Source organism: Lolium perenne, chromosome 7 (assembly GCF_019359855.2).
Source record: "Lolium perenne isolate Kyuss_39 chromosome 7, Kyuss_2.0, whole genome shotgun sequence".
Classification (NCBI taxonomy): domain Eukaryota; kingdom Viridiplantae; phylum Streptophyta; class Magnoliopsida; order Poales; family Poaceae; genus Lolium; species Lolium perenne.
This window is the reverse complement of record NC_067250.2, coordinates 61,017,068-61,030,668: the sequence shown is the minus strand read 5'-3', so window position 1 is coordinate 61,030,668 and position 13,601 is coordinate 61,017,068. Positions and strand designations below refer to the sequence as shown.

The 13,601-nt window shown below is 49.7% G+C and overlaps 1 protein-coding gene across 1 annotated transcript; it reads right to left on the bottom strand.

Annotated features, from left to right (window-relative positions):
• Positions 1 to 11,170: 11,170 nt before the first annotated feature.
• On the bottom strand, positions 11,171 to 13,196 carry LOC127317335 (3-ketoacyl-CoA synthase 6-like). The gene has a single exon (XM_051347887.2). It carries the CDS (start codon positions 13,106 to 13,108, stop codon positions 11,636 to 11,638), a length of 1,473 nt encoding a protein of 490 aa, XP_051203847.1. The 5' UTR covers positions 13,109 to 13,196; the 3' UTR covers positions 11,171 to 11,635.
• Positions 13,197 to 13,601: the final 405 nt, after the last annotated feature.

Genomic DNA, 13,601 nt, shown 5'->3' with positions numbered 1-13,601 from the left:
GAGGTTCCTAAATATGTTTTTTTTTTGCATTTCTTTCCTTAGGTTGTACAATGATTAAGATCTGTAGCACCACGTGTCTTAAAGGATGGTATTTTAATACGTAGTGTTGTGCACAAACACATTGCTCGTGCATGCACCATGTTTTGCATGATCATATCTTAGATTTTTGTGTTGTATGTAAACATGAGGCTCCCTATTGTAGTTGTGTGTGTTGTGGCACAAATTATATTGATGGGATGATGTGCATGAGCCTATGATTAAAGTGAGGCACAATCTAGTGCAAGGGATTAGTCAATAGTACATTATTCAAGTGCATTTGTCCTGGTACCGTGGAGTAATCCCTTTGCCAATGATTACACGTTATTTATTTTACACATGTTCTAATTAGCCATTTTCTTGCAGTTGCTAACAAGCTGGTCATGAGAGCTGTCTAGCGAGGGTTAGCCCTTTCTATGACAAGGTTTCTTCAACCCATTTCGCTAAGGTCATCTTAACACCTGAGTTGGATTTTCTTCCAAATCTTGACGGGTTATGTCCCTACCTTGGCTCCACTCCAAGAACCATCACTCTGAAGATGAAAATTGGATGCAACTTGATGGTTAGGCTGGGATATACTATCAGTGGGTTGCCATGGACCAAGGATGGCCAGGGTTTTCCATAGGTCACTAGATCAAGGTTAGCTACTTCTTGAATTTCAAGGTCCTCAAGGGCAATACCTATAGGGTCAACATCTTTGACTACTCAATGACCGAGATGGTCAATAAGTGCCCCAAGCACGATCGAACCCTAGCCATGATCGAGGAGCAGTCCCTTTGGAACGACCGACTAGTCGGTGATTATTATCTATGTGTTCAGTAAGTACGTGTGTGGTGTTAACAAAGTACGTACACTATCATGCTTGGTTTGTCTTCACTGTTTCAAGTTTCAACCCATCAATTGAACCTAAACAGACGCTTTGAGACATGCCCCTCCCTCCTCCCGGTCGCATGCGTGGCGGAGGCTCCGGAGGCACCCGATCGCCAAAGGCGGAGGGCTAGGAGGCGCATCAGGTGGATCCTCTCTGAACGGAGGTGAAGTTCTAGTGGGTGCATGGTGGTGGCACTCTCAATGATGGACACCAGCAATGAGATGGCTACGGGATGTAGTGGACTGGATCGCGGATGTGCGGCTACCGCCACCGATCGGCCAGGCAGGCCTGGTCTAGGCAGCGCGCTGGCTCGACCTAGGTCGCGCAGGCCCGATTCAGGTCGTGTGGGCCATGGCCGCTACACGTACCTTGTCAGCCCTCGATTGATGGTTTGTTGTGCAACGATGGTGGGCACCACGTTGCTCATATGTTGCTGGTGCGCTTGTCGTTTCCTACTGTGATGGAGGTTCTGAACCTCCTTTGTCATCGATGGGCGACAGATGGCGGCGTGGGGGACTGTTTTTTAGGATCGAAGAATAAAGGTGGCGGTCCTATGGTTCCTCTTGCGTCAAGACGAAGACCTACTAGATGCATGTCCTCCTTGATCTTGTCGGAGTGTCTAGTTCTGGAAGGCTCCACCAGCAAACTCCCTTGGGAGACTCATTCCTAGATATTATTGGATCAAATGAGATTTGGTCGTGCGTTCCCATGTTTTTTTTGACCGGTTGGTTTCAGAAGGGAGCAGCGCGAATCTCTTCTATCTGTTGTCATCATGGGACACATTTTTTTCCATGGTGAAGTCGGAGGAAGAGAATGTCATTGAAGCTGAGTTTTGAGAAGTATTGTTGGTGGTTCGAGCCATTACATCGATGATGAACTTGCTTGGTGTTTCAGTTTTCATAGCAGTAGCATATGCGAGTGGGGACATCAACACAAGAGAAGTTGAATATCCATCTTTTTTGGGTCAAAATCCAATGTCAAGCCTTAACTGGTTGTGCGTGGCAATGATCTTGTTGAAGGCATTGTTTCAAGAGCGGGAACTTTCTCCAGGGTGGAAACCTAAGATTATGATCGGACGACGATGGCGCTTGTGCACTGTTTCTTTCTTGGAGGCGTCGCTTTTGGAGAACTTGGACTTCATGTGTTGTCATGGTTGTGTTTGTGATGTTGTAAGAACTGGAAAACTACAATGAGACTTTTCCTGTTTTTTTAGCTTGTTCATCTTTTTTCAACTGCGAGCATCCATACTAACATTAGGGTATGGGTTATCATAGATGCTGAGTGGGATGGGTATCGTCGTGATGTTAATATATTTCCTTTATAAAAAATCATGCTTAGTTTGAAACTTTGAACTGTCTCCCATTGTGTGACGCTTGTAACGTAGTCTTGATATCGCGAACGCGGATTTGGTGCTCCTGAGCACCCCCGTGATCCTATTTCTTTTTTACTTTTTTTTGTAAATTGGATTATTTTTTTTTTAGAAAATCGCAAAATTTATTCCGTAAATACATATATATTTATCGAAAACTCGTGTGAAGTTTTGTAGAAATTTCGTTCTATTTTGAGCTAAGGAACATAACAAAGAAACTGTCAGAAATTTTGGTTCTTTTTGTGGGCGAAAATAAAATGTATTTTGTCCCAAAAATTATTGGCGGGCCTTTGGAATGTACTCTCACACTACGATATATTTTGGTTGAGTTTTTGAAATCTTAGAAATGTAGTATTCTTGAAAATTTTGGAGCTCGGGTGCTGTTGGAGGTTTTCGTGATATTGCTCCTTAGGGTATCTCCAACCGCGCGACCCAAACCGCGCCCGCGCGTCCGTTTGGGTCGAGCCGGATAAAAACGCGGCCCAGCGCGGGGACGCACCGCAAAAGCGAACGGCCGCGGGGCGTCCGGAACGACGCAAACCCGGCCCAAATCTGGGCTAAGTTTGCGTGGCCGCGGATGGCACGCGCCGTCCGCTCGCGTCCGGGCGCTGGTCGCCTCGTCTCCCTGGGGCCCACCTGTCGGTGACCAAGGAGTCTATTAAATGGGGACTGGAGGGGATCTGGCCCTCCACTCCAGTCCCCACTCCACTCCCCGTAGCGAAACCGCCGCCATGGCCAAGCGACGGTTCGCCAACGACGACGAGGCGAGCAGCAGCCGCCGTCGCCCGCCGGCACTGCGGGCTGCGGGAAGAAACCGAGGCGGCCTCCACATTGGAGAGGCCGCCCGCGGCGGTGCGGCATTGCCGCAACCGCCGCCTCTCCTGCTCGAGCCGAAGCCCGAGTCCTCGGAGGAGGACCCGGACCTCCGCGCCGCGCTGATGATCTCGGCGGCGGAGGAGGAGGCGCAATGGCCGCACCTCCATGCGGCCATTCGCACCTCCGAGATGGAGGAGGCAGCCCGGCGGGAGGCCGAGGAGGCGGAGGGCTGGGAGCTCTACGCCCAGGCCCGCCAGGCGCGACGGGAGGAGGAGGAGGCGGCGCGGCGGGAGGAGGCCAGGCGCCGTGCCGACGAGGAGCGCCGCCAGGAGCAGCGGCGGCGCCGGGGAGGCCGGGCGCCGCGCCGGCAGAGAGACAGCACCGCCTCAGGGGGAGCCGCTGCTCCGTGCACCGCCGCAGCCTCGGGTGGCTCCGGACCCCCACTCGCGCGTGGGAGGAGGCTCTGTGGTCTCCGTGGCCGGAGTCCCCGGCGCGGTCGAGCCACAACAGCGCCTCGCCGCCTGGGGACGTCGTCCACGACGACGACGTCGCCGACGACGCCCACATGGGCTAGGCGGTGCACCGGCGGCCACCCCAAACCCTAATAGAGGGTTTTTTATATTAGTTTAAATTTAAAAGCCCATATATGGGCTTCTTTTGTTAGTTTTATTTGTCCAAAATAGGGCTATGTACAAATTTGCCCAAAATAGGGCATATGTTCAATGAAATTTTGTTTAAATTCGCATTTTTGTTTTGTTTTCGTGTTTCTTCGGTTATGCGATGCATTCGCGCGTTGGGCGCAGCGCGTGACCCAAACGGACACGCGGACGCGGGTCGCTGTCCGCGTGTCCGCTCGGCCATCCAAACGGCCCAAACCGGACGGCCCAGCGCGTCCGTTTGGATCGCGCGGTTGGAGATGCCCTTAGTTATGCGCAAATGGTTGACTCATTCAAACACTAGTCCATCTTCCCAAAGCTGCAGCTGCCATTACAGTGCCCACGACCAATGTCCCAACAGTGGTATGCACTCATTTGACCTGATCAAAAGCGTAGCCTGACTGGTTCTTCTTACAGAATCGCAGTTCGCTGTTGGTCAGTTTGCGTTGAATGAATGGCAGGTTCCCATCCTATGGTGGCGGGCACCACAAAGTTTTCGCCGGTTGCAAGCCGAAGGGAACTCAAGGTATGATGAACCATGAATGCCGATCGATGGCTCCATGCATGCAGCTAGGGCGCGTGAGAGGGACCGCCATGGAATTGGAAACCAACAGAAAGGAAACGAGCGCGCATGCATCAGCGCCCGCGCACGACAGCGATAACCTCCATGGATGGATTCAGATTCTCCGTCATGGAACGGCTCGAGCAGGCAACCATCTTAATGGCGCATGTGCCTATGCTGCTCGGATCCGAAGGCACATCGCGTTCCAGGCACGACACTACGGCTCAATAATAGCGCAGCACCGCGTCGCTGCCGAAGAACAAGTGCAAATCAAGCAAGATTCCGGTGCGCAAATGGGGATGCGAAATGCAAGAACACGCGCGGCATTCATGGCTCCCGTTGCAGCTACTCCCCAACCCCTCCTTCCATGTCACATTTACGGCTGCTCTGCTCTCCTACTCTTCCTACCTTGCCTCGGCACGGCGACACTGCCAGCTCCAGGCCCATAAATTCGATCTCCGTTGCAGGAAGCAGGCATGGAAGGATGGGTTGGAATTTAGAAGTGCACGCCAAGGATAAGGTTCAATGCAGGCTCCCGTACGCTGGGACGCGGCAAAGACTTTAGCTCAGGACGGCAAAGTCATGAAGGGACATGAGCAACTTGCAAATGCACCACATGAGGAAACTACAAAAGGGACGTCAAGCTATATGTAGCTCTTTATTTTTTTAAAAAAAGCGAAAATTATGTTTTGATGTTTTAAAAAAACCGAAAATAAATCTTGGATTTAGCCAATGATGTATATTATAAACATGCAAAATCTCAATCTGATTTTTTATACCGTAGGCTACACAAAAGTGACAACTGTGTGCTGCACATTCCGGTGCTATAGAACTTGTGAGAGTTTGTCATTTTTATGTAACCTCCGGTATAAAGAATTTTACATTTAGATTTTGCACCAATGTAGGATTGTAGGGAGGCTTTCTCCGGTACAACCCCTCCTCCCAAACTTAAGCGCATCAGGGGCTGACATCTTTCCGTAGCTCTTCATAAGCTTAATTATGTAGAGGTAGGAAGCGATCTCAATCTTTGATGTGTTTAAGTTTAGAAGGAGAAAGTTGTACTAAAGCAAAGACCGTAGGATATATATCATTGGCTGCATATATGATTTTTTAAATTTTTTGTCAAAACTTTAAACTATGATTTTTAATTTTTATAAATAAAAAGCTACTATAACTCGGCCTCCATTTGTCCACTTTCAACATACATGTTCTCATTATTAATACCTCCATCCCAAAGCTTAAGGCTTTTTAAAAAAAAGTCAAACCAAATAAAATTTGACCAAACTTTTAAAACAATCTATCAACAAATATAATATTTTGTAGATACCATACGAAAATATATTTCATCATCTATTTAATAATATTAATTTATATTTTGCATGTTAATGATTTTTGGTAAAAGCTTAATCAAACTTGACATAGTTTGACTTTTAAAAAATAATAGGGATTTCTATTTTCGTGCCCCTGCTTCGTTAGTTGTATTCAGTTTTCCCCAGCTCGTTAGTTTTTCCTCAGCTTTCCCCTCCCTCTAGTTTGAAACCCCTCGAAGACGCAGGTTGCCGTCAGGTTAGAGGCCTTACCGTTACCGTTAATCTGACGGGTGGGGCTGCACAGAGGTGGGGCTGCATAGAGGGCAGTTCCTCTCTGACCGTCTCGTGCTGACGAGTAGCCATCCATCTACCGCTGACGCGTGGGCCGTTTTATTTCGTGATTGTATAAGCGGTACTGCCAATGACAAATGAGGCCGCTCTATGGGGCTGCCGCAGCCAATGACCAGTGGGTCGTCTATTTATTTATAGAAAATTATATTGCCGCTCTGTGGGGCCTCCGCAGCCAATGACCACTGTGGCAGGTGACTACTTTCGCAGCTTAATCTAAAGTGACTCTTATGCTAAACATTGTGCATCCCGACATTGACCTAGCAGTGGCGGCGAGCATAGCCGTTCTGACCATGCCGATATCGGCATCGGCATCGGCATCGGCATCGTTTGGAGGATGTGGTGCTCGAATAATAGTGGAAATGCGATATTATCTTTTACATGCATAATATATAGAAAATAGTTAGATCTCTAAATCGATGCATATGAAGCTACATATATATTCTTGGTCATAATCCCCTTATCTAAAGGGGATGGATGCATGGCTTCACGTCGTCGTCGCTTTCATCGTCAGTATCTTCGTTGTCCGAGTAGTAGTACTTCCTGCACATTGTTCCGTCGAACACCTTCACTGTGAGCACATCATCGCCTTCATATTTGAAGTGTACGAAGCAGCTGAAATCCACACCGTGCGCGATGGCGAAATTCTCCCAGCCCTTGTCGAGGTACATCCGGCCTTGACCGTCAAATAGGACCTCCACGGTCCAGAGACGAGGACCACAGTCAGCTGCTCGCAGATACACCTTAGCTGGCTCCTGGCCGTCAAGATAGTCCGCAAACTTTTTTGGGAGAGCCTGCAAAGAGATCGAGCGCCGATCGTTTGAAATTAAAGGTTTTTTAGAACATGCCCATAATTAATCACATGCATCATATATGTGGGAACGCGTACGTACCTTCTTGACCAAAGGGTCTTCATAGACGACGATGAAGAACTCCTCTATGATCAATGGCAGTGTTGACGGTGGTGCTGGCAATGATGATGATCCACTTCCCCTTCCCCTTCCCCTTCCCCTTCCCCTTCCGGTCCGCGTCCGAGACGTGGAAGCCATGGCAATGGATCAAGTGTATGTGAATGAAGAAGAGAGAGGCAGAACCTATTGACACAAGGGATGGCCGTGTGGGTGTTTATAAGGGAGAGATGACCGTTGTAGGGGTTTACATAATAAAATAAGGAGGAGGTGAACGTTGGTGGGGGTTTACACAATAAATTAAGGAGGAGATGACCGTTGTGGGGGTTTACACAATAAATTAAGGAGGAGACGACCGTTGTGGGGGTATATATCTCAACAAAAAAGTAATGCGGACTATCTTGACAGAAATGGAACTTCGTGATATAGTTTATCATTTTACCGTGAAAAGTAATGCCTAAAAGAAATGGTAATTCATGATAGTTTATCATTTACCGTAATGGCTACAACAAATCATTGATGGTTTATCATTTTTTGCGTGAAAAGTAATGGCTACAAGAAATGGGTGATGGTGTATCATTTTTTGCGTGAAAAGTAATGGCTACAACAAAATCGGTGATGGTTTATCGTATTTTGCGTGAAAAGTAATGGCTACAAGAAATGGGTGATGGTGTATCATTTTTTGCGTGAAAAGTAATGTCTACAACAAAATAGGTGATGGTTTATCGTTTTTTTGCGTGAAAAGTAATGACTACAAGAAATGGGTGATGGTGTATCATTTTGCGTGAAAAGTAATGGCTACAACAAAATCGGTGATGGTTTATCATTTTTTGCGTGAAAAGTAATGGCTACAAGAAATGGGTGATGGTCTATCATTTTTTGCGTGAAAAGTAATGGCTACAACAAAATCGGTGATGATTTATCGTTTTTTGCGTGAAAAGTAATGGCTACAACAAATCGGTGATGGTGTATCATTTTTTGCGTGAAAAGTAATGGCTACAACAAATCGGTGATGATTTATCATTTTTTGCGTGAAACGTAATGCCTAAAAAGAGTTTATAATTTAGCTTGTGAAAAATAATGCAGAAACCAAACTTTGCGTGAAGCTAACCGACGACAGAGAGAGAGAGGGTGGTGGCCCCGACCAGAGAGAGAGATAGGGGTTATCCTGCCCGTTAGATCATACGATCAACGGTCGGCGGGCACGATCCGCGTGACATGGGCTAGACCAATCAGGGCAATGTTGGGCGTCTGTGAGAGTTTGTGAAGGGAGAGGGCAAAACTGAGTAGTATCAAGAAACCAAGGGCAAGTGAGTAGTAAACAGACTAAGAGATTCAAATATGAGATTTAGAAAATGGAAAATGCGTGTTTTGTACAATGAAACCCATCTTGGCCTACCTCAAACTATTTGCAATACAAATCTACATGAGTGTAAAAATTATGGCCTCATTCAGACAAAGTATGTTTTGGGGAAAGCTGTTTTGGGTAGGGCTTATTATGGAAAACCATGCACCTTCATAGCTACTAGGTGATTTGAGAAGTGGCAATTTGTGATGAAACTTGATTTATCTATGATTTATCTATGATTTGAGAAGTGGCAATTTGTGGTAAAGACTCAATGAGTAAGTGCCACTCTTTTTCGGAATTTTTTGCACATTAAATAACTCATTTAACTAGTTAATCCCATTTGTTGACTCTCTGTTGACCAGCCACTTGAGGGTAAAACTGAGTATATTGCACTAGCCAGTATTAGCACTCAAGGGGAAAACTGACCACACAAAAAATGCTAGTATATGACTCGAGGGTATACCTGAGTATATCTAAATTTCCAGGGTTAGACCCGAGGACGCGTGTTGCGATGCAGAAGTGGAAGACGTGCCATTGTTGACGCGTGTCGCGGTGCAGACGTGCAAATAGTGGACGCGTAGGACGCGGGTCGCATTTAGGACGCGTAAGCCCCTCCCTCCCTCTGCACACAGTCGTCTCATTCTCGCTCACGCACGAAACCACCCCTCTCACGTCCCATCAACTTCTCCAAATCGAAAAAACCCCAACCGCCGTACGCACGCTACCCTGCCGGCGATGGAGAAGAAGAATGCGCCGGCGGCCGTCGCCTCTGAGCCCGTCGCCTCTGAGCCCGTCGCCTCCGCGCCCGTCGCCGCCGAGCGCGTCACTGCTGAGCGTGTCGCCTCCGAGGGCGGCGCATCCAAGCGCGGCGCCTCCATGAACTGGGCCTCTCTCTCGGCTGATGGACCACTTCACAAGATCGGCGAATGCTTACTGGCGAACGAGGAGTACGCCGATACCTACTCTGCTATGAGGCAAGTCTGTAGAAATTGGCGCTCAGGTTTGCCTGAGCCCGACGTGCACCTGGACGAATGGATCATGCTAGACCACGCCCTTCCACGCGTCGCTGAGTTCACCTTCCTCCAACTCGGCACATCACGCTACGTCACCATAGATCTATCGGAAGTTCATACAAGGTTCAAATTCCTCCATATCTACCTTTTTATTTTCAATCTTAAACATCTTAGTGCTGAATGTTATCTTCATCAATATATTTTAGATACTACTTCGTCGGCTTTTGCCGTGGCGTCATCGTGCTTGCCCAGAAGAACCCGCCGCACAAGATACGGCAGCTGAACCCACTCACAAAGAAATCGAACACTATGTTTGAGGCGCAGATGCCATCTATTTTTCTGAAATCAGTCGCTGTTATCAAATCCCTTACTATGGTCTTCGTTGCCGCACATTACCCGCCGGAAATTGGTTGGGTCGATGAGAGCACTCCAACTAAGGATATAAATGAAGATTGGGGAGAAGGAAGATTTTCGATCAAGAACCATTGTCTGCGTTGCATTACCCCGTTCAATGGTGAACTGTATGCAGTAGCTGCGTACAATTTTGAGATCGGAAGAATAGTGTGCACCAATGTACGATTGCGGCAGCGCGCGAGCACCTGTCAAGATGGAGACACTAATTTCATTTCGAACTTGGACGTCGAAGTTCTACCTTGTGAAGTCGGATGGTGATCTGCTGCTTGTGTTGTTGGTCAGCGAGGCTTTGGCGGGCAAACCATTGGTGTACCGTGTGGACACTCGAGCCGCTCTCTCCATCCGGTCGATAACATTGGCGGTAATGCCTTCTTCGTGAATTATATCCGGTGTATCTCCGTCGACACCGAGTGTACCCGACACTTCAACCTGGCAGCATCTACTACACGGATTTGGGTTATATCGAGAGTACTCTCATGATACAAAGGCACAGGATGAGTGGCCACTACGTGTGGATAGAATAGGACTCTACGGTTTGAGAAATGAACACATGCCATACCGTTTGGAGGATGTATTGGCCTCACACTGCAGACGGAAGGAGTTCAATGCATATTTCCTTGTGGTAATGCACGAATGGAGGGAGGAAGAAATATATGGGGAGGAATGAAGAACAAATTCATTCATCATGGGGTCCCTATCCTAATCTTCTTGTTGTCCATACATTGTGTGTGTCTTGTATATTTTTCAGCTTAGTTTGTCATGAACATTAACAACGTTATTGGCTGCTTTTGGCTGCTGTATGCAGTTTATGTATTATACTTAGTTTTCTGATTATGCTGTTGTGAATTTATCATATACTAGCTTCTAGATTTGCTGCCATATTGGACAAAAAACGAGGGCCAAAAGGCATAAATAACCCCAGAGATTTGCTACTAGATTTGCTACTAGATTTGCTGCCATATTGAAGAAAGGCATAAATAGAAGCTTCTCTAGATTTGATACTAATTTGGTGAAAAAGACAGAGAGAGAAAGAGGGGAAAAGGTGCTCTTAAAAATGCCAATTTGGGCCGAGAGAGACAAAACCCAGCTCCTACTCACGTGCAACCAAACGCTTCTCGTCCTGTCCCACGCGGTCCCTTTCTACCAGCCCCAGGCGACGCGGCCCCACACGACGCGGCCCCACAGACGACGCGGCGCAACACGTCAGCACAGAACATCCAAATAGACGGATTCCTGAGCTCCTTCTGTGGGTTTCAGACATAGGCTTAGGGAAAACTGAGGAAAAACTAAGGGGCTGGGGAAAACTGAGTACAACTAACGAAGCGGGGGCACGAAAATAGAAATCCCAAAATAATATAAGCCTTAAGCTTTAAGATGGAGGTAGTAGGAACTTTTCTATGTATATGTACTCGGGCATGTTTTAGTGCAAGATCTCGCTCGTTTTGGTTATGTATCTAGTACACATTAAAATACCTAAAATATCTTGGAGTAATAGGCTAATAGCAAAGGGAGAGAGTAGTAAATTATTCTTGGTACACCAATATAAAGATTGTCAAAGTTGTCGTAGTAGTACATTTCTTGTTGGGTGTGTTTCTTCAATCCAGATAAGTAAATAGCAGAAAAAACAGAAAAGAAAAATATGGAGAGACCCAAGAAAACGGGGAGGAGGAAGAATGGTAGACGGGAGGGAAAGAAGAAGAAAAGGTACAAGCGCGAGGACCACGAGCGATGATACGTCTATATATGAATGGGCGGAAAATTAACCCCATATTGCCGGAGCACAACCACCGGCCGCCGTGGTGGCGCCTCACATGCGCGCGTCAGGTAGATCCGGCATATTTAACGCGGCCACCGCGGCCGCCATTACGCCGGCCGGCCGTGTCCTCCGCCATCGGAGGCAATTACCTACAGTGATAGGATTGAGATAGAAAAAAGTGATCCTTCGCGTGCGTGTGTGTGGCTGTAGCTGCAGAGATCACCGTCGTCAATGCTTGAGCACGTCCGGAATGTCCACGGGGTAGCGGCTGATGCAGTCGGCCCAGGGCCCCTGCGCGTCGCGGGCCGGCTCGATGCACTCCCACGCCGCGCTGTTGCACTTGAACCCTGACCCGAACCCGATCATCCACACGCGGTCGCCCTTCCGCATCCTCCCCTTGGCCTCGATGTAGGCCAGCTCGTACCACAGCGAGCTGCTGGACGTGTTGCCGAACCGGTGCAGCGCCATGCGCGACGCCTCCACGTGCTCGTCGGAAAGGTTAAGGCTCTTCTGCAGCTCGTCGATGACCGCGCGGCCGCCAGCGTGGATGCAGAAGTGCTCGAACGCCATGCGGAAGTCGGGCAGGTACGGCTTGATCCCCTTGCTCCCAAACACGCGCCGCGCGATGAAGGACAGCGCGAAGAGCAGCTGCTCCGACGCCGGGAGCACCAGCGGCCCGATGGCGGTGATGTTCGCCTTGAGCGCGTCGCCGGCGATGGTCATGAGGTCCTTGTTCAGGTTGATGCCCCGGTGGCCCTCCTCGTCCTCCTCCTGGTACACGCACCGGTACGCGCTGTCCCGGGCCCCAGTCAGCGTGCGCACCACGCGGGCGAGACGGAAGCGCGCCTTGGCGGGGGAGGTGGACAGCAGCGCCGCCGCGCCGCCCATGCGGAAGAGGCAGTTGGGGAGCAGCATGGCGCGCTCCTTCCCGACGTAGTAGTTTGGGGTGATGGTCTCAGTGGACACCACCAGCGCGGTCGAGCCCTGGGGAGCCGTCTGCAGGAAGTTGCGCGCCAGCCCCACGGAGACCAGCCCGGCGCTGCACCCCATCCCGGAGAGGTGCACGTTGCGCACGTCGCTGCGCATCCCGTACCGGTGGATGATCATGTCCGTGAACGATGGCACCGGCGCGAACAGGCTGCAGTTCACCACCAGGAAGTCGACGGCTTCCGGTTTCACCCCCGTCTTGGCGAGCAGGTCGTCGATGGCGGAGAAGATGACCAGCTCCACCTCCTCCCGCGACGCCTCCAGGTTCCGGAACGGTGGAATGTAATGGTGCGCGGGGGGAAGGCAGGTCTCCTCCCCGAGCCCCGACCGCTCCAGCAGCCGCGTCATGAACCGGACGCTGCGCTCGTCGATGGATGCCCCCTCGATGAAGGTCACCAGCTTCGCGTGCTCCAGGAACGTGCCGAACGGGACGCGGCCGCTGGCCTTGGTGCGGAAGCAGGCGTAGTCCACCAGGTACACGGCGCGCGGCCGCATCATCAGGTACAGTGTCGCCGCGGCGGCGGGGAGAAACACCGCCAGGAAGACGTGCACTGGCCGGAGCGCTTGCAGCTTCGCGAGAAGCTCCTCAGGCCCGACTCGCGCCAAGCTGACGACGCCAGCGACGGCCAGCGGCACGGCGAGCACGAGGAGGAAGTTGTTCACCACGCACTGGTACACCGGCTTGAGCCGCTTCAGCTGAGCTGCTGAACTCATCTTGCCTGCGTTGCAGCGTGTGCCTGCCGTCCTGGACTGTGGAGTGGCTGCCGTTAGCTAGCAAGCGTCTGGGAGCTGAGTGAAGCGGGAGCAGAGCGTATAAAATGGGGCGCGCGCGTTGGCGGGCCACGTGCGTCTTTACTGGTACAGGCTAGCTTGTGATCATGGGCTTTTGTTCACCGCTAAATCTGATGATGGCGATAAGAGGCTGAATTGATGCTGCTAAGTTAATGCCGTGCTTTGTTTTGGCCTCGCCCATGATCGCCTCGTCGTTTCAATGCCTTTGCGACCCCCATATATGTAGTACCACCACTGTACACTACTAACTCAATTTCCCACCAAACGAACATAAAATACTTGATCACGGGGAACATGGAGGCTGGAGAAGGTAGAGCACTCACTGGTAGAAAAAAAGTCTTTAGCCATTAGTCGCGGTTGCGCAACCGGGACTAAATAATCGCGACTAAAGCCCCCCCTAGTCGCGGTTGCTTAC